The 20,360-nt window shown below is 37.4% G+C and overlaps 2 protein-coding genes across 5 annotated transcripts in view; one reads left to right on the top strand and one right to left on the bottom strand.

Annotated features, from left to right (window-relative positions):
• Positions 1-16,453, top strand: part of LOC112465647 — a 17,490-nt gene extending 1,037 nt beyond the window's left edge. Inside the window, exons 3-5 of one of the 3 annotated variants that reach the window (XM_025033290.1) lie at positions 457-608; positions 15,319-15,936; positions 16,029-16,453. In XM_025033290.1, coding sequence (XP_024889058.1) covers positions 457-608; positions 15,319-15,936; positions 16,029-16,221 — 963 coding nt within the window. In that variant the 3' untranslated portion in view covers positions 16,222-16,453. The remainder of the gene's footprint in view (positions 1-456; positions 609-15,318; positions 15,937-16,028) is intronic. The other 2 variants (XM_025033292.1, XM_025033291.1) reach the window with 2 other exon arrangements.
• Positions 751-12,172, bottom strand: LOC112465648 (carbohydrate sulfotransferase 11). Of its 2 annotated transcripts, none has more exons than XM_025033294.1 (7): positions 11,924-12,172; positions 7,678-7,850; positions 3,492-3,745; positions 2,920-3,154; positions 2,431-2,610; positions 2,083-2,240; positions 751-1,960 (listed from the first exon to the last, which is right to left on the bottom strand). In XM_025033294.1, the coding sequence occupies exons 1-7, from the start codon at positions 11,934-11,936 to the stop codon at positions 1,876-1,878; spliced, it is 1,098 nt and encodes a 365-aa protein (XP_024889062.1). In that variant the 5' UTR covers positions 11,937-12,172; the 3' UTR covers positions 751-1,875. The 2 variants fall into 2 exon arrangements, with proteins under 2 accessions (XP_024889062.1, XP_024889061.1); XM_025033293.1 differs by having other exon boundaries at positions 2,914-3,154; positions 11,924-12,171.
• Positions 16,454-20,360: the final 3,907 nt, after the last annotated feature.

Below are 20,360 nucleotides of genomic sequence, written 5' to 3'. Positions count from 1 at the left end.
ACTATTTTGAATTCTTTCAAGGGAGGCCCCAGAAGTAGGGAAGTCGTATCGAAAGGAAAGTATCGATAAGTACTCCCCAATGCTATTTTGTTACACCGGGTGTGTTTTTCTTTGGAATTTTGTGTAGCCTTTATTAATGGAGTAACAAGGAAGGCTACACAAAATTCCAAAGAAAAACACGCGGTATAACAAAATAGCATTGGAAGTATCGATACTTTCCTTTCGATACGATATTCCTACCCAGAAGGGCCTTTTCCATTTAGAACAGAAAGAAAGACCAGAGAAGGTTCTTTATAGATGTAGAAAATTGTGCGTTTTTCCTTCGTTTCTGCAAAAGTTTCACTTGAAAATTAATCTGTCGCGTTCAATATAATAATGAGTATCACCATATATTGTCCATTAATTAGTGGTATGTGAAATATTTAAATATATTATAATATATTTTTGACGTTACAGTTGTACACTGCTGAAGGAGTACCTGTGGCAAAGAAACAGAAACGCAGCAGGGCTAGCAGCACAAAAAATAATTTGGACCTGACATTTCAGTGGCAATGCGTACTTCAGGATAAATGGATTATTGGAGTAGAACTGGTCAACAGATCCTGTAGGTGAGTTATTTGTCAATTGTGATATGCGGTCTAATATATGATACAATGAAGGCGACACAATCAGGGAAATTATTGAATTAGAAATGCATATTTTATAGCTGCAAACCTGTAGGAGACCGATAAAAGATTTCTACACACAGAATATCGTACAAATAATCTTTATTCAACAATGTGTTTTACTTTGCGAGTATAGAAATCCGTAACGCCGAGATATTTTTGCGTCATTCAAATACAATCGTTGAGCGATCACGCAGACAAATATTTCATTTGAGATTTGAACCTTGTATCCAATTATTTTAATTAATTTCTACTGTAATGAAACGTATGCAAATGTTACTGTTGATTGACTCAATGTTTTTTACTCGGAAATATACGTTTTTTATTATTTCTCGAAACAACGTAATTCTACAAAATGTTTGCATCTTAAAGTGATGTTATGTGATATTAAGTTAGTTACCTTAATATTTTGCACCATGTTTCCTTGAGGCAGTACTATTACCATCGTTACAGTGGTACTACATTTATGCTTACAAAGATTATTGTGCAGTTGTCGCGGACACAACTCGGTGGCGTAATTAGATATTCTTGTTGCTTCATGCAAAACTGAGACTATCACAAATTCTCTTCAATGTCGCGCGTGTCACGTACTAAAATTCTTTCAATCTATCTAGACTTTTCTTAATCTTATTGCATTTCTATTTAAAGGCTTCAGCAACTTTTATTACTAATGGAACCTAACTCAATCTATATCATACGCCATTGAAACGGAAGATAATTGAGAGATCGAAAATTTTGAATGATCAAGATACTGAGATACAGCTTTCTCCAAGCTGATAGTCGTAAATTTGTAAAAATTTAGTTTATTTTAACAATTTAAGTACGCAAGCAACGAACTGTACGTTCATATTTGCAAAACGTTTGCATCGTCCTTATTTATCGTAAATTTTCATTGAGATCTATATCCTCTAATCTCAGTATAACAATAACAGATAAACTTTAACATATGCACTATCAAAATGTTCAATATGACAACACAGTTTACATGTGTAAATTACAAAACCAGGACATATCCTTCCATCCTTTTGAAGTCCCATATAAGAAATGCGTTGATCGTCACTATATACATATATTCGAGTGTCACACTTCTTATCCCTCCAAATTCGTTTAAGCGCTACCTACGATTTCGTTGTGTGTCGCATGCCTCGTTCCATTTCATGTACTGTCTCACACATTTTAAGCATAGACGAAATGCCAGGAGAAATGCCAATCACTTACACGTTAGTGTAGTGATTTCATCCCTACCAAACGCTAAGTACTCTTCGAGTGAATAATCGAAGAGCACGAAGTCATACCTGCGAATCGTAAAGATAAGATAATTTTACATAATTATTTATATCACTATTATATCTTTTATCGTACGCGAAATTACGGATGTAAATTTTACGACTGAAATCGTATGTTACCGCGAACATACCTGAACATTTCGTAGAGCTCGTCAATCTGTGTTTTGGATAATTGCGTAAAATAATTTTTTATAACATCTTTCGTCTGGACGCCCTTAGTAGGATTTTTCCACTCGGGTTTGATGATGTGCCCCACATGAGCTTGCTTTATGAGATAGTCTTGGTCGTCCTTTAACAAAAAAGAGACAGTTTTAAAACGATTCTCTCGATTCAACGAAATACATCTATCTCGTTTAATATTCTACAAATTGGGGATATTTTCTTACAACATATCACGTGAACACAATCGAAAATTGCTCGTCTATCGTCGGCTTTTATGTCGATGGAATCAAGGAACCCGATTAATTAAATTTACTTACATGTAGCGTCTCGAATTTAGCTATCACGTCGAATCGCACTTGGCAGGGTGTACAGAAGTTCACGACTGGTGTCCAATGCATGTCGAGATCGTTCCCCGCCCTCCATTGGCATAACAGCCATCGGACAAATTCCTCGAAGAGCGGATATCTAGGTCCTTGCCTTGTATTCGTCTTCGAATCCTGTATTTTACGAAAGATTTATTTTAAAATTTTTTGCGCGACATGAATGATTTTATCGATCGAAATCATTAATTTGAATTTTGAAAATAAATTTGTACGGTTGCGCAGGAAAAGTTGATTCCAAATTTTTTCAACGAATCTTTCCAAGTATCTTTTTTATTGATTTGCGTTTTTCTATTATATATTTCCATTTCCATAATTTTCGCTAAATCCGCGATTCAGGTTGGAGAAGAATTGGAAGTAAATTATCTGGCGTGAATCTGAATGGTTATTATTTATAAAAATCGTCGAAAGACGGATTACCCTTGCTCTGTAATGCCAAACTATGTGTGCACCGAGGTTGCTGTGAAATGTGTGCGGCAGGCTGTGCTCCAGTTTATCTCGATAAGCGCTGAGCAATCTCTCGAAGGGATGCCGCACTATCAGGAAACTGATGCTGTCGTTTAGATATTTAGCCAGCTCTTCCGCGCTATGCCTAGGATACCTCTGTCTGGCTAGCGAGACTGGCACTGCTTTGGAGGCCTTCAGAAATTGCGGGCTGTATCTGCAAAGTTAGCGCAATAACGATTATTCACTGATGATTCATCATGTCATTCATGATTATCAATGACAATCAATTATAATCGGCTCTGCTGTTCAGTAATTCAGTTAGTATTTTAGCAAATTGACGATGTTAAGAAATAAGAGAAATAGAGAGTCTTCACACGAGTCCGGGTAATTAAAATAATTAAATATTTATCTGCAATATTATCTTTTTTTTTACAATTGTATCTTGCAATCTGCAGCAGTAAATTACACGGTATATATGTTTTATCTCCGTCGTGTTCGTTTTCATCGTTTCCGCGAGGAAGTTTAATTACGTAAACGACGATGGGACTTACCCCGCAAGTAAATTAAAGTTATACATCCATGATGTGGATGCTGCTTTGAAAACATTGCACCATATAAGGTGATATTCTCTATTTACAAGGAACTCCCAGGCGTTCGGCCTGTGAAGCGAGTCGTTGCCAGGACGATCGAGACCCTCCTCGGCACATTTTTCCGCCAGAAATTTCCGCCTGGCTGTTAGACGTTGCTCAGTTTCCGCCGTCGTAATCTGCTCCAATATTTTCTCCTCCGGCGTCAGATTCGCGTCCTGCCAAAATGTATTGAGTCCTCGATTTGTAAGGCAAGACTAATTTGTAAGAAAAGACGTAAATCGATACCCTACATTACGCAACAGCTTATTCTGCCGTTCGTTTAATGATGTCGCCTTGATCGCGTCATTAAATTAAGATGCTTCAAAATTACGGAGTGTCGAGAAATACTACTACTGTCATTTATCGTTAACTTGGCCTAAATTAATAGTTAGTGGGCGGTTATACCAGAGACTACTCCAATGAACTATAAAATGAGCCGGTGCTATTGAATTATGAATTGGACACTGACGTAAGAGTTACGATATAAGTGTATCACGTAAGATACGAAATGTATCGAAGCTTACTTGCTCGATTATCTCACTCAATCTTTATAATGTCTTTGCTGACAAATGACAGAAATGAGAAATACGCGGAAATACGAGTACGCACGAGCGCACGCTTTATACATGACAATTTAGTCATTATTATTATACTCTCCCAGTTATTATTCTCTCTCTATTATCATTTATGACGAGTAGCCTCGTTTATGCATACGTCTAATTATCGCATTATCCGCTTAATAGAAATTGGAAAAAAAGATTTGCTTATAACGCGCGTCGAATGGAATTATGAATAAATGCAATCCCCTCGCGATCGATATAGACTTAACAGCACTTGATTATAATACAGGTAATTACGAGATAGCGAGGACGCAGGTAATTATCAGATAATGAGAGATAAATATAGCGGTAACCACGCGGTTAGAATTGCGCACATGCGAAAAGTTATGAGAGCCGGATCATCGATTGAGTTCGAAGAGTCCATATGTACGCGAATCGCAATGCGAATCTTCCCGTCAAGACTACGATTGCGACATGTATATTGACCTTCTCCGCGACTCGTAAGGTTAATTCAATTTCCTAATTTCTGCAATTAGAATTTAAACACGTGGCTATACGTTTACTGCACCGCGTTGCGTCGAATGCGCCGAATGCCGGTCTTGACGAACGTACGGTACATTTGCATTTAAATTGGAGATCATGTCACTTATGAGCGCATCTCTCTTTTTTAAAGTAATTTCTCACGTCGCTTTCAACATAATAAAGCGCTTAGTATGTTTAATTTATTAAGGAAAGTAATTATGGTATGATTTTCTGAACTAATAGTTAATTAATAGGAGCTTAGTTTAAGTGCTACCCGTAGCTAAACATGATATATGTTTATAAGCGATAAGTACATGTGTACACGTAACAAATAACATGTGTGCAGAACGGGCTGCAAGAGGAAATTTTGTGTACTATATTGAGAGATATACTATTCAGTGAATCGTGTCGTACAAATAAGATGGTAAGACGTTTCTGCGATTTCATGAATCATCTGTATTTTTGGGAAATTGGCTTCCGAGATGCTCAGAAACTATATATATATATATCCTTTGATTTGCGTCATCCTCTTATCAATGTTTTATTTCGTGACGCCCATTCACATAACAATTTCTGTCAAAAGACACAATTTTCCCGTTACAAGCGGTACAAATTAGAAATCTTTCAGTAATCCGGTAATTACAGAGTAAAGTATCTTACGTCAGCCCCCGCGGGATTGTAAAGGATTAGTAATTTAGATTGCTACAAACTGATTGCGGTCGTGCCGAAACTCCGCAGGGAGTGACCTAAAAGCCAAGCCGAGAGACGTAAAAACTGATTTCTTCCCTCGACTCCGGCGAAGTCGTATACGTCGTATCGTACGGCGCGGAAAAGCCGGCATCGATATCGACATTGTATAGCGCGGCAAGCTGGCAAAACCGAATGCAGAACTACCGGCTTCCGCTTATTGATTTCGATGTGGAACGCGCCTTGTGCGGCGACGACGAATGTGGGCCACGGAGGGTGGTGGCGCATCGCGCACGTTTCTGCACTGGCGCATCGTGCATACACGTGCCACCTGCGAGGCGTTAGGGCGGCACACCGCCGTTATTTTCCTGCCGTGTTTCTGCATTATTTACGTTAAGTAGGTACCGTTTGTTATTCAGCAGTTAAGACAGATTCCGGTTAGGTAGCTTTCCTGCAATTAGATATTCTCTCTGTCGCGACTTAAGTACTGTTGTACGAGAAATAGCGGATTCTCGAGCCTTCCTTACAATACGTTTCCTTTATTTCGAGATTGTATAACAACCGCTACGGTCGTATTTTTTTCTCCGTTATTTTTGGCCATTATTACGTTTTTACTCGGCGCATTAAAGTGTAATAAGTAATTAATGTCTTTTGTATAAAAATGTCTCTCTTATTAAGGTGGTGCTGGAATTAAAATTGTATTTTTGCTTCTAGTTTCGGCTTTTATCTCTATTACTGTTTTATTCCTGACAAACTTTAATCCACATTCGAGTTTTTACATCTCTGATTGTGAAACGTTGTATTCTACGCTCTGATTCAATTTTTATTGCTCCGCAAGAGAGAGAGAGTAATTTTGTTAATAAAGACAATTACACGTCGTTTTTATTCTAATGCAATACAAGTTTTCATCTCGCAGTTTTGTCAATATTAATTTTTTCCAACGTGTGACTTTTTCCGGTTTATGCGCCTGAGACTTTGTAGCAAAAATATGGACTGTCACGCGTGTGTGATGGCCGTAACTTATCATGCGAATGCTCCGACATGTAGAAACCTTTTTCGGCGTTATCTGAATCGGATAATCTCGCCGATTCTGCGAAATGTAATGCTTTCTTTCGGCTTTATACATGTTTCTTCTTTTGTCTGATCTATTTATCGTCACGTATCGTTAATGAAAAACGTTCATTGAAAAAATTTAGGTCGATTATTTGTAAAAGTATCGTATGATGTTGTGCGAAAATTTTCAAACTATACAGTTACACAAAATCTCAAAACTATAAAAATTTTTTGTTGCTCAAAATTTTTTATATTTTACGTCGATAAACTCCTTTTTACTTTTTATAAAATTTTCTTCTTAGCAACGTATTTTTCTTTTTCTCTGAGAACAACCGAACGTTATTTGATATTGAAGAGCTTATTATAACATATGGAGGAGTAAAAACCACAGTGGTGTAAGTCAAATTTTTAAAAATATTTTTTCGTGTGCATAGATGCAATTTATATATTGTATGGATTGCATCTATGCACGCGAGAAAAAATTTAAAAAAATTTGACTTACACTACTATGACTTTTACCCCTCCATATTCAGATCGATAACACATGTATTCCTATTGAAACATATACGTGTGCATTTATAATTGTTTGATAAATCCCATGTCAAAAGATTTAATGGGTATTCGTTCCTGACAATCGTGAAATGATTATTTAGAAGCAATTTTGACTACCTTTCCGGACATTTAAATGGGTTTTAGGCGGGCACTGATCCACGTACCGCATTGCGCCTGGAAATGTGCCAATCTATGGTCGTTGTGCTTTACGTAAGGCAAACGTTTTCGGTCTCCCAGGAATCGGGGATGCCGGTAGGTACATAACTCTGCGTTTCCTCAAAATCAACTCTTTTTTTTTTATGCGAACTTCTGTTATGCGTCAGGAATGTGTAACGTGCCTTCTTGAAATAGCACATTTATAGCGCGTTTAATAGAGATAAATGTTTGGTTAAGTGATAGCTCTCGGAAATGGAACCCAGCGCGAAATGATCGAAAGTAATGAAAATTTAGATTATATATTAATCAATATTTGCGATTTTCCTAGTGAAAATGGGCGGGAGTTCATGGCAATTATGATGATTACGAGGCCTTAATTGACTCTGCGGAGAATGCTATATTGAAACTAGAACGCTAATGAAATATCAGGATAATATTAAATGGTCTACACTGATAAACATTTGGCTTTCGAATTCCACAAATTATGCTCGAATTATCCGAAACAATGCAGCGCATTTTTCGGATACCTACTAAAGATCCGCGAAATATAAATAAAATCTCCGCGAGAGATAACTCACCTCCAGCGAATTCCCGTGCTGCAGGGTGTTGGTGCCATCCTGGCCCGACAGTATCAGGACGATGAGCGCCAGGACACCAGCGGCAAAAATAGCACGGCGAATTCCTGCCAAGACGCGACGACGTGGGGTCATCTTCTCCCGGAGAACGTGTTTCCGTCTGTACTCATATCGGACTGAAACACGTTCGGAGCGTTTATCATACGGCGTTTCCCAAGTAATAAATCGTCGTAATTAATTGGCGATTCGCGAGTCTCCGGGTCATTACGTTAATTGCATTGTCTGTCGATCGCTTGCGACACCGACACTTGGAATCTCGTTAACGAGGACGTTCGAGATTGGGTGATAAACGAGCCGTTCCGTGAATGCGGACGTAAACGTGTTAGGGTATTGCAGCTCAGGTATTATGCGCCGATCAGAAATTATTTAGCAGTGGCACTCCGCAATTTGTAGCTCTCGCGTCTGATGAACGGAACGTTATGCTTGTTTTAGCGGAGCAGCCGTTTAAATTTCGGCAGTGTAAAATGTAAATAATCTTTATTTCATGACGAGGTAGAGACGATAAAATATAAAGTTGGTGCGATTTTTTCGCAGGTATCGTGTACGCGTGTTCCGTTTTGACGAGGAAACGTAGCGCGATGATGACAAATATACTATTACATCCTCGCGCGACGCATCCTGATATTTGACCCGATCGATTCGATAGTTCGATCAATTGTAATCTTCTTTTAGAATTTTCATTAGCAATTCTCCGTTATATCGACGTACATTTCGCCCTAACGCCTACGTGGAAAGACAACTGTGGGAGAACGCACCTGCGACGAGTAAATGTTTGTTCCACACATCAGTATTTCAATCAGCTAAACATAAACTTTGCAATATTTGTATTCGATAAAAAAAAACATTAAGGTACTTTTCTCAAATATACAAGTATTTTCTGTGGTATTCTGGTATAGTTTTGCGTTTGCAATATCTAGCAGCTCGTATATAAAGACATCGAATCAAGACACGCGTAATGTCTCAAGAATACTCAAGTCGATGATTCAGACGATACAATAATTAGACCGGTTAAGAGAGTTATAGGAGGCATAAGAGGAGGAATAAACACTTCGTTTATTCGCAGAATGCCACAGACGGCGTGAGAAGGAGGCGCGCCAGCGCCGATGGAATGGGTAATCAGTTTCGCATTTCCCGGGACCGGTATATGCGTTCGTCCGTGTATCGAGATCGCGAGTAATCGCGCGCCGAGCAACCGTGGAGTCGCGGAAATGTGACCGCATCCACGTGATAAGCATTCGCGCGCTGCAGAAATTCTCACGGTCAGTATGCCGGCGGTAATGTCAGCGTGGATGATTCCATTCGCTGTTTGACTTTCTCGACGTTGCTGTTAGCACAATCCTGTGTCTGATTGCGCGCCGAATGGAATTCGCAGATTCGTCGGGATTTGTCCATTGTGTTTTATCCGTCGGATTACGTGAACCGTTATAACGAAGCATCATAATATTATGATATGTATAGGAACGATTGGATTAGTCATTGTTTGTTAGAAGGAAGTTCGAGATATTTTATGCGCAATATAAACGTATCAAGGATAATCTGAGCAATAAGGAGGAAAAGATTTTAAAAATAACACATTGAGTGATAATGAAAAAGCAGTTCTCGATACCCGTCGTAATTATCTTTGCAATTAAATGTAATTATTGCTGGCGTTTTATGAAACAGTCTTTCGTTAGAAGGATAATCGCAGGGGATGTGTAATTATCGAATAAAGCGAAATGTAGGCTACATAAATCTCGCTTTTCATGAAACAAGTTTCGTGTTGATATATCGCTCGCGTTGCGCTTGACGGGTAAAAAGAGCCGAAAAGAAAAATTGCACAGTTGCGAAAAGGATTTAGTAGGGCGTACTTTTTCGCGAAAAGCGTTGCGTAAAAAGTACGTACGATCGAATTCCATCAGGCTTTATAAAATAAGCGTGTTTCGGCAATAGTTTATAGTACCAGTATTTATGTAATATATACTATAAAGCATGAGGGGTTGTAGATGTTGCTTTTTTGCCGAATTTTGACAAAATTGCTATTTTGATAAATAACTGATAGAAAATGGTGATTTATTGAGATAATCGCGACTGCTCTTTAATAATTTTAAGTCGTAAAGAGCGCTAATTATTATTATTAGAATATTTTAGTATAATTGTTTCTAATAGTACTTTCTACACCTATTTTGTGTATAATAAACTTGTTTGCTACGTTGATGTTGCAATATCATAATTATCGGTATCAGTCGGTCAGTTTTTAAAGCAAAAATGACTTCTTTCCGTTTCATACTGTTCAGATAATCTATTGTGCCATTCATCTGCGGTCACATAATCTTTACGTAACTCTATTCTTTATTGTGGACTCGATGCAATCAGAAAAATGTGATTTTCCTGCTTTGCTGTCATCATGAAAAAGTTGATTCAAGTTGACTAAACAGTCGGATAATTTTTTTTTTTTAATGGATAATTGTGTTTATGATGAGATATATTACGTCGATAATAATATATGTACAACATAACAAGAAATAGAGAGTCATATCGGTCAGAACGATAACTTCCTTACGCAACATTAGTGCGAATATAAACATATATTATCTTATTCGCGAATAGGCCATCTTCGTGCAATATAATGCGAAATGGATCCATACTCAGGATTTCAGCCTTAGATTACATAAGCCTGAGCGATTCTGTGTACATGTGACATTAACTTATGTTTTCCGTGAGATCTATGACGGGAGACACGGTTCGTTCCCACAGGGAACGATCTTTGATCTCGAATCTCGACGTGAATGGAACCGTTGATTTGTAATTCACGATTTCATTTGCACTGTGTACGCGGAATAAGAACTTACTGCTGGAGCATGTGACAGCGGCAGATGTTGGCTCAAGTATTAACCTATTATCATCCGATAAAAATTTTATCAATAGAAGATAATGATTTGGAAGATAAGTAATTTGAGATGGAAAAACTGCTGATGTTTTTAGAAAGAATTAACTGTCAATTAATCTCAATAAATCTTAATAAATTTTATTTAAAAAAAAGTATAAGATGGCGACAAGATGACATTAAAATTATTAAAGAGCAGAGTCTTCACTCAATGTAAATGATTACGACGCGTATTTGTAAAATTAGATCAGAGACAATATTTGCGCATAAAAGATTCGTGCGTAGGCGGTGACTGAACAAAATATCGTTAATCAAATTGTATTAGTCATGAATTTTATGACTCGGTAAATACCTGGCAACAGATCGAATAATAAAAAAAGGAAGTACGGTTGCATGCATTTTATAGAAATGGTCGGAAACTTGTGCAATTGTTCTTTTTCAAGGATCGGTTTGTTAGAACTAGCCTTGAAATCATAATCTATACGACAAGTAACTGCGAGAAACATGTTAAAGGAATCAAATGGCAGATAAGATTTCACTCTTTCTAAAGTCAATTAATTTCGACCTTAATTTAAGTAGGCCGGTTGCGTCAATTAACATTGACTCGATTAGTTCATTTCTTCTTCTGCGTCTGTACTATGGGCAGGTCTATCTTGTATAAAGAGAGAGAGAGAGAGAGATAGTGAGAAGATCTATAACTTATTGTTAGTTAATTTGTATTATCGGTACAATTTGATCCCTTCCATCCCTTTTTAAAAGCCGAAAGAAAATAAGTCAGTTGAATTATGCTTCGTTTAAGGTAACTTTGGGCTCAGTTTTACTAACGATGAATTCTAACTATATAGTTTAACTTCTTGATTTTTTAATGATTTTAATTTATGGCACTAGCGATAATAAATGATAGAAGAAAAAAATTTGATGATATTAATAACATGAGGTTTCAGTCAGATTAAGTTAATTTGCAGTTCCCCTGCAATACCGTATCACGAATACGTTAGAATCCCAGGTTTGTCATAGAACAATCGCGAATCGTCGTGATAATTTTCACTTTAGTCTAACATTATTGTTGACCGTGCACGCGATTCGACATTACGTTAGCGTATCTTTGTATTATTTAACGCTATCGCGAAAAACAGCGCTTCCTGGTTGACGACGGCCGATCGGTCTCGCAAGAAAAACAGTCGTGTACAGCTGTGTCATGGGTTCACGGGGTCAGCGGGTGGCCTTTCTAATCCCGGGATCTGCGCGGCGGGGGACCGCGATACCACCGGGGAGACCTCCGCGTCTCCAGGTCGATCGTCGCGTGTGTATCGCGGGTAAGTATACCTTCTCCGGGCATATATCCGGCGGCGGGATCACTGACGCATTTGTTGTCGCGCGCGAGCGTCGTCGGCGGGCGTCGTTTCTCCCCCGGATCGGTGCAGCGCGTCGGTGCGAGGGACGTTGGACGTAGTCGCGCCGCAGGAGGCAGGAGCGCGTACGCGGTGTGTGGTGCCACGTGATGCGTGCCGCGTGTCGCCAGGAAAAGTACGATGCCGTACGATCACGGCGGCATCGTGCAGATCACTGAGGCCGACCGACCGGCTCGCTCCATGAGCGCCTCGACGCTCGCGTTTCCGACGCTACCGCCCGACCCGTCCCACCAGGGCCGGTTTCGTAAGGTACCTCTCGCGATATGCGCGATGTTTCTTAGCCGAGAGATCGGAGCACGTCAAGTACTCCGACCATCCCGTTACGAACTTTAGAAAATTGATCTACACATATTTCTAACTTTGAGAAGCCATATCTGGAAAGAAGTTTCTTTTAAGTTTAAAATTAATTTTATGTTCTTGACGGGTACGGTATAGAATTGAATACGTACATATACACAAGAATACGTATCAACAGAATTTATTTATATCTTAGTACACATAGATTATACGTACATAGATATGTTTTCCGTGGCATTTCATGCGTGAATAAAAACAGTTTAAATTCCATAATAATAAGATGTAGTAAAATTAAAGTGAGGCTAAGATAAAGATGCATTTGCAAGTGAGTGCTAGGTGAATATGAGAATAGTAAATATTAATCTTATGTCGGGGTATAAATATCCGACGCCAGGCCTGCGGCTTGCCTCTTTCCGTTCATTGGTCGGTTTTTTCGCGGGTCGATTTGCCGCTGGACGTTTCTCGCGCAATCGCGCCGCGATTTGCGAGCCACCGCGAGCAAGTGAACGCCTTCTCGGTCGGAGATCGATCAATTGAAATTGAAACTTAATTACTAATGATAACTCGTGTGATTCGCGACGTATCGACCGCGCCGTACAATCGTCAATTGCAGACGCTGTTTCCAAATTACGGATTCGATATTGCAACTTGCGCCGCGAAAAATTGACGAATGCAATGTAATTTCCTATCTTTCTCGGACATAAGTTTTATGAATAAATTTCAAATACTCAATTTTATAATTAGAAATAATGTGAATTATATTTTTACGCTAATATTTCTACATCACATTTAATTTTACTTTGTTTTTTATTATTCGCATCTCAATTTGTATTGAAATGTATAGAAAAGAAGAAAAATAAAATACGAAATTACCGAAAAATAAGTACCGATTAACTTTAAATGAAGCAATTGTTGTTGATATCTTATTTTTTTTATTTGTAGAATATATATTTTTATACTGTTTTGGTGCGATCTTTTACGGCTGTCTTCACTTCGTCATCGCTAGTGAATTGTTGTGACACTTGAAATTCCTTTCTTCGCTGACTTCCGCTTGATTTTTCACTCGAAGAAATTTTTAGCGGTTCTTTCAACAGCGGTGATGAGGTGAAAATAGCTATACCAGATTGCGTCAAGACGTCGCCAGCAGATTTCTTCGACCCAACTTCTGTCGCGATACAATATTTCAATTTAGAGAGCAACGAGCTGAAAAGTAGATTAGAGTACGTAGAAGATTGCGATGAAAAATAATGAAATCGGAGAAACTTCTTTCTTGTTTATATATTCTCACGTTTATTAGCCAATCAACGTTTATTTTTTACATGTATCTAATATGAAGAAATTTCTAATTAATTAATTTTCAATTTCTCGCGCTTTAACTCGCTCTAGATATATTGTTAAAACGCAAGCATTATGTGTGTAACAAGAGAGAGGAACATAAAATATTGCGCGCAATTTGGATTTCATATAGAAGGATTGAAAGAGAAAAGAAGGAAAGAAAGTAAATTTTACATATTATATCAGCGTTCACTATAAATCGCAATTTACATAATAAAATTATTCCATCACCGTTGATATCGCGTTATTATACTTTTGCAGGAACATCGCGATTAATATCTTTGTTCGCGGGTCGATTTGCATGGATAATGTCAATGTAAGCGTTGCATTCAAGGTCGATTCGCGTGTGCATATCCGCCAACTTGGCAACCGCGTTATCTGTGCGTCCTGTTTTGTTTTTTTGGGAGGAAAACGGTCTGTAATTTTTTAAATATAATAATACTACTTGGAATATTATAACGTAATAGTGTCGATTAGGAAATGTTAAAATTAAATCCATATCTTGCAGAAAATGCAAATCGAATGAAAAAAAGAAAGATTTAGTTGAATTGCCTGAATGGCGAAAGTTGAGGTGGCGTATTTTCCTTTTTTATAAGGTACGGACCAATGGTGGTCCGTCTTCGATTATTCTCGTATCGATATTTCAAACTGTTCGGACAATAAATCTGTCAGTTTATATACGACGCATTTCTTCTATCATTTTTTCTTATTGTCACCATGATTGTCGTGAATTGATATTCAAATAAAATGGATTAAAATGCAAGCTGTTTATCGCTTCGATTAGCTCGCAACGATCTGCATTCATGCTATGCATACATTACGAACATTACGTAATATCAGGGGTTTTCATTAAATGCATTACTGAATATATACATAGAAGTATCCTACGATTTATGCATGCGCACAATAAGTCATTCATTATTGTCATTAAATGCTCTCTAAATCTGAATCAGTGAATAGTCACTGATTCACAGTACTATTTCACTGATTCAGATTTAAAGAGTGAGGCATATCTATATCATGTGACACATCAACGAATTTTAACTAAGACATTTTCCTGATTTATTTTTAAATGTTTAGTTTTGGAAGTATCTAGTTAGTGACACAACTTTCCTATTTTTGCCGTCAATATTGACTTCTCCCGTAGAAAGTGCGAAATATCTCCTTCCCAAGAATAGTTTCTCCCAACAAATCATGACATCACATCACGATGCAAAGACAGTTTATTACCTTGAATATGTAATGTAATTAGACACGGGATAAAAATTTCTGAGAGCTAAAATCAAAATTTCTGAAATAACGAACTTCTTTTATCGTTATCATTCAAATATCAATCGAAGAAAAGGAGCGTCGAGCCGTAACATTTAAATATATTTTACATTCTGTAACGAGATAGTGATTTGGAGGATTGTCAATATTAAACTTTTAATAGAATAAGCCGCAAAGTCCTTATTTACATTATGGAATTTAGATGAGCGTTAAATTCCGTGAAAATAATAAATATTTGTTATAATTGTAATTTATGCGCTACGAACCTTACATTCTTTCTAGAAAAGCAGCAACAAAGATATTTTATTAATATACATGCGAACTAAAAACCGAGTTGAAAACTGTGTGTTGAAAAAAGGAAGTTCTTATAGACGCGATTGTTAATAGCGTAGAATGCGGTTATGTAAGTTTTCTTTGCAGCACGTTGCTCAACCCCAGATATTACGTGTCACCTATGCGGGGCGAGGAGATTTTCGGCGAGTCGACCTTCTGGAAATTGAAAGAAGAAGTTGAAAATTCTTTCTTCTATACGAAAAAGATCAAGTCGATCCAACCCGGACCTGTCGTGGCGACAATGGTGCTCGATCTACCGATGTTCGATCAGGAACCTGTCGTCGAGTGCTGGGGTATAATCTCGTACGAGATCAATGACACACAATTCCAAGTCCCAGTGCCACCCATTCAGCTCTCTATTGTCGAAACGATCGATAGTTCGTATATAAACTTCTTAAATGAGAGCGAGTACGGTGCGATATTAGCCCTGAAAAGCACGTCCACCATAGAAAGGATCGTTAACGTTCAATTCTCGAGAGACGATCAAGACGATCAAGACGATCAAGACGACCAAGACGACCAAGATGATCAAAATGGGTTCGGCGACAAACTCGATCGTCTTTTGACCGCGAAAATCTTTACGAAGGTTCGCAGCAACATTTTCTTGGCGAAAGAACACGGCTCCCTGATGTACTGTCTGGTCGAGATACAATCGATCGATGTCGACGAAGCGAATATCAAGATCTTCGCCAGGTAATGGATGAGTAGAACTACGCTTTCTTCGGATCGCAAGTTGTGATAAAACGTAGGATGGTAGATTTACATTATCAACGATACGATTGCAGATCTGTCAATCAGCTGAACATAATATTGCACCTTCTGCAAGACGAATTTCCAAATGTATCTCTTGAGGAGACTGATAATTGCGTTGAGGCTGCGATGGCTCTGATACACGAGCTAACGATGATTCGCGATAATAAGAACAACATCCGCGAGATACAAGAAGCGAAAGTGATAACAGACTTACTTATTCCTTAAGTTCTATTTATCACTGTTTATATAAAATATTGCTTACTCGTAGAGGAAGCTTTGTTTTTCTTGTATTATGTTAATATGCAATGTAATATAATTATGTTGACATAATGATATCGTGTAAAAATATACCAAAAAACCAAAAATTGTTAACAATTAATGTAGCAATATATTATGCGAAGAACAACATCGGCGAAATAGAAAAAGCAGTATATTAAATAAATTGATCGAGCTTTCATTACTTTGTCTAATTTTTCATCTTTTATAATATTGATATAACTAACATATAAGTATTGAAATAAAATGTATATTGTTACCAATTGTTATCATCTTACTTTCTCAAGAGATTAATATAAATTTATAACATATAAATTTTTTTATTATGCAATATATATTATCACATATATATATATGTACCTTTGCATACACACGAAGAGAGAAACATTCACACTGGAAATGGGAGGCGTTAGACGCTGTAAATTTTTGAAATAATTTATTTTGTTAAACTATATAAAGCACATATTCGTAACATATATACTGTAGTGAGAGTGGATAGAGTGAGTGATCGGAGTGACAGAGTGAGTGAGCGAGTCAGTGAGTGAGTCAATATGGGTCAGTAGACTTCGCTGAGCACTTTCGATAAAAAATATCATCGCTACGACCAGTGTGCATTTAACGTCATTAACGATTACATACGATATAATTCTCTCTTCGATACATATGTATACAGTCGTTTCATTACAGGTATCACTTTGTTGTATATGCCCGCCGTGTCTCGGCCGCCGTTTTATGTATATATTTCCACTGATTTACGCGTCGCAATAGTATGTATACGCCTATGTATTAAGATACCTACATTGTAAAATCGATAAACGCCTTCGCTGTTGATTAAGACTGAATGTAAAGGGGCTGTACAGCAGCGACGAGACGTGAGAGGTCTGTTAAAATATACCGGCTATCGCGCTTCGCACTTCGTGAGCCCCGTAATGAAATATCGAAGCGTGCGCCCATCGTTAGGGATTCAAGTCTATCTCTTCTTCTTTTTTTTTATTATTATTATTCTCGATGCATCGATACGATATTTTAGCGGAGCAGTTGACGCCAATTCCATCGACCCGTTGATGCATATATTTGCGTTAATTAAATCGATACTGCTATAAAGCCTGCCGATCGATTAGTGGCCGGCCGTTTAATTTTTGTCCGTTCAATTCCTCCTTCGAGTGACTGTAATAAAGCTTTTTTTTTAATTATTATCTTTTTTGTTTTTTAACCCGTCAACAGGATCGGCTCGTTCGCACGTGGAGAAAAGTCTCGCCCGAGACGGAGAGGTTGGTATTATTACGCTACATCATCAGTCCGATCATTCGTCACGACACTTGTTAACAGCGAGTTAATTAATCTTGTTTGTGCCTGGAATCGAAAGCTTTCTCCCTTGCGAACTCCGCTGGCTTATTGCAACGCGCGACATCATTCGTTTTTCATGTTTTTCTCCTTTTTTTCATCACCGCACTCTCTCGCTCTCGCTCTCTTTCTCTCTTTTCTCTCTTCCATGTATTGTCCGCTTGGCTTATTTACATACTATATTAGGCTTCGGCTGTACACGCGGATATATACCCATATGTATATTCAATGTACATAGGTACTCAATTCCCATTCGTTCTCGTTTCTCATGAGCGGTAATTTACAATAAACTAGTTTGACGTTTTCGTTCTCGTCGTCACCGTCGTCGTCGTCGTCGTCGTCGTCGTCGTTGTCGCTGTCGCTGTCGCTGTCCTCGTTTGAGTGTCGCATAATTTACTAATACACACGCAATATTCGGCACTCTCGTTTCCCAAGCTTTAAAGCGTACGCATAGCAATCTCTTGTTTTACAAAGGTCGCGAATACACGCGAGCACACTTAATCGCTCAATCGCAGTCGCGTTCTTATTTGGACTGGAGCAGTTTTTGGCTCGTTTTTGATAGGATTATAAGACTGCTCGAGTTTTGCAATCTAAAGATCATGGATTCGTTTATTACGACGCAATTATTTTCCAAACTAATCGGTTCGATTTATCATTTGCCACTACATGAACTGATTTAGTACGAAATAGATTTTGGAATAGAAATATTCGAGATGAATAAAGAACTAGGTAAATTGACACTTCAACATAATTGTATATTTTACATTGAATTATCTTTTTAAAAATTGCTTAAAAAGCTAATTTCTATACGATTCTGTTCTTTTATACGATTACATTTTGTAATTTTTAACATACTTCAATTTTTATAAAATTTACAATTTTACAGACATGTGAATGCATGGTCCTCAGCAAGCGATACTATATCGAAATTTGAATTCGAAAGAAGACAAACTCGAATGCATTAATAAAATGCTCCTCAACGTGCAAAAAAAAACGATATGATTTTATGTACTATCAGCTCCCCAAGAAAAATCTATTATTTCATGAACAGTAGTGCAATTAAATTCGGTTTGAAATTTTATGAGAGAATTCTTGGTGCAATGTAACGCAATATATAGCGTTGAAATGTAACAAGAGTAGCGCTGTAATTATATACCTATACAATCTCGGTAGATAATTAAGTTTAGAATGGAAAATATTATCATACCTGGAATTACCCCGATATTATCATATTTATCGTCCCATGTTGTGACGCAACGCAATCAATATCGACGTATTTGATGATAATCGTGGTTTCGCTGTTATGACAAGCATCGTATTATATATCAGTATTGATTGCGAGCTTTGACGTAACCGGCTTCTTTTTTGCAACGAATTTGTTTGATAAACACGAAGAAACGAAATGTTCGCGAAGATATTTTGAATTAATTGTTTTACATGAAATGCTTGCTGCATACTTATCACCAAATTTTTAAGTGAGATACGTATAGATGTTTCTTATTTGTACCCCAAAAACACTCTTTCATAATTTGAAGTCTAGAAATATAATTATGGGTAATTTATTTTTAAACGAATAAGTAAAGAGATGTGTGAAAATTTAACACAATTTTAAAAATTAGAATATTTGCAATTATTTGTTTTATAGTACATGTCAAATTCAGTATTTAGATTTTTAGAGCATTTATTGACATTCAAAGTTTAAATGTATTTGTTTAAATGTATTAAACCAAGTTAGAAAAGAAGGATTAGTAGAAAACAGTTTTACATTAATTAGTCGTGTATTAATCATTTACTCACACGCTTCTGTTGTACTACAAAAACAAAACTAGTAAAACGAAGTTTCCTCTATGTTTTCACAAAGTTACTTCCTATGTTTATTTGTAGAAAAAGCTACGCACAAAATTGTAATGCGATATAATACACTCACATTCAAGAAAACTTTACATGAGTTATAGGATGGTACGAGGAGAAATTAATTTCTCGAACAGGCAATACTAATTGCACCAAAGTATTTATTCTTAGAATAAATAGCAGCGAAGGCACTAAATTATATTAATATCTGTTCATTAATGATTATTACGAAAGTAAAGTTAACATTTTATCAGCGTAGTGCCGTCTAGAAACGAGGACAGTCCCAGAAAGTCTATTCTTTAAATTTTTTTTTACAAATTACGAGCGTTATCATATTTTGCGATACGCGAGAAAAGTGTTACGTAGATCCTTTTAATTTTACATTTCATTTGATACGTTTCTTTCGCATTTACCTTCTATTATGCGGTAACGTAAAGTCTTTGCAAAATATTTATCGCAAAGCCGATTTGGCGAACTAACGCTGCAACAACGAATGAACAGATTTTACGCTGATTGAAATCCTAATTATGACACTCGCCAGTAACTCATCACGACCGAGAAATCAGAGTAATGCATTCGCAGGCGTTTACGTTAGTCGCGTCGTAATTGCGTGTGGAAATCCTATTGACGAAATATACAAACGTTTGCCTTATTTTTGCCGACTTCAGCATAAAGACATCGTTTACTTTTCCCCACTACGTGATTAGCCTTAGTACTTGTTTCTCTTGAAATTGTTCTCTCCGCTACTTATACGATTTATCGCGATTGACTTCACTGGTAGAACGCGTGTCGCTTTGTAATATTTTATTTGCAATTCATTCTATATATATGTACAAGTCTGTCCGCACGTCCGTGTACATCCAGTAACACGACCATTTAATGCGTTATTCGAT

Source organism: Temnothorax curvispinosus, unplaced genomic scaffold (assembly GCF_003070985.1).
Source record: "Temnothorax curvispinosus isolate PA1 unplaced genomic scaffold, ASM307098v1 QBEX01015410.1, whole genome shotgun sequence".
Classification (NCBI taxonomy): domain Eukaryota; kingdom Metazoa; phylum Arthropoda; class Insecta; order Hymenoptera; family Formicidae; genus Temnothorax; species Temnothorax curvispinosus.
This window is presented reverse-complemented; position numbering and strand designations above follow the sequence as displayed.

Bases quoted from the DNA above. Each gene is read 5' to 3' on its own strand.
- LOC112465648 (XM_025033293.1), bottom strand. The intron at 3,155-3,491 runs GTAAGTCCCATC...CTAACTTTGCAG, and splicing joins AACTTTAATTTACTTGCGGG to ATACAGCCCGCAATTTCTGA. The intron at 2,611-2,913 runs GTAATCCGTCTT...CGTAAAATACAG, and splicing joins TTTGGCATTACAGAGCAAGG to GATTCGAAGACGAATACAAG.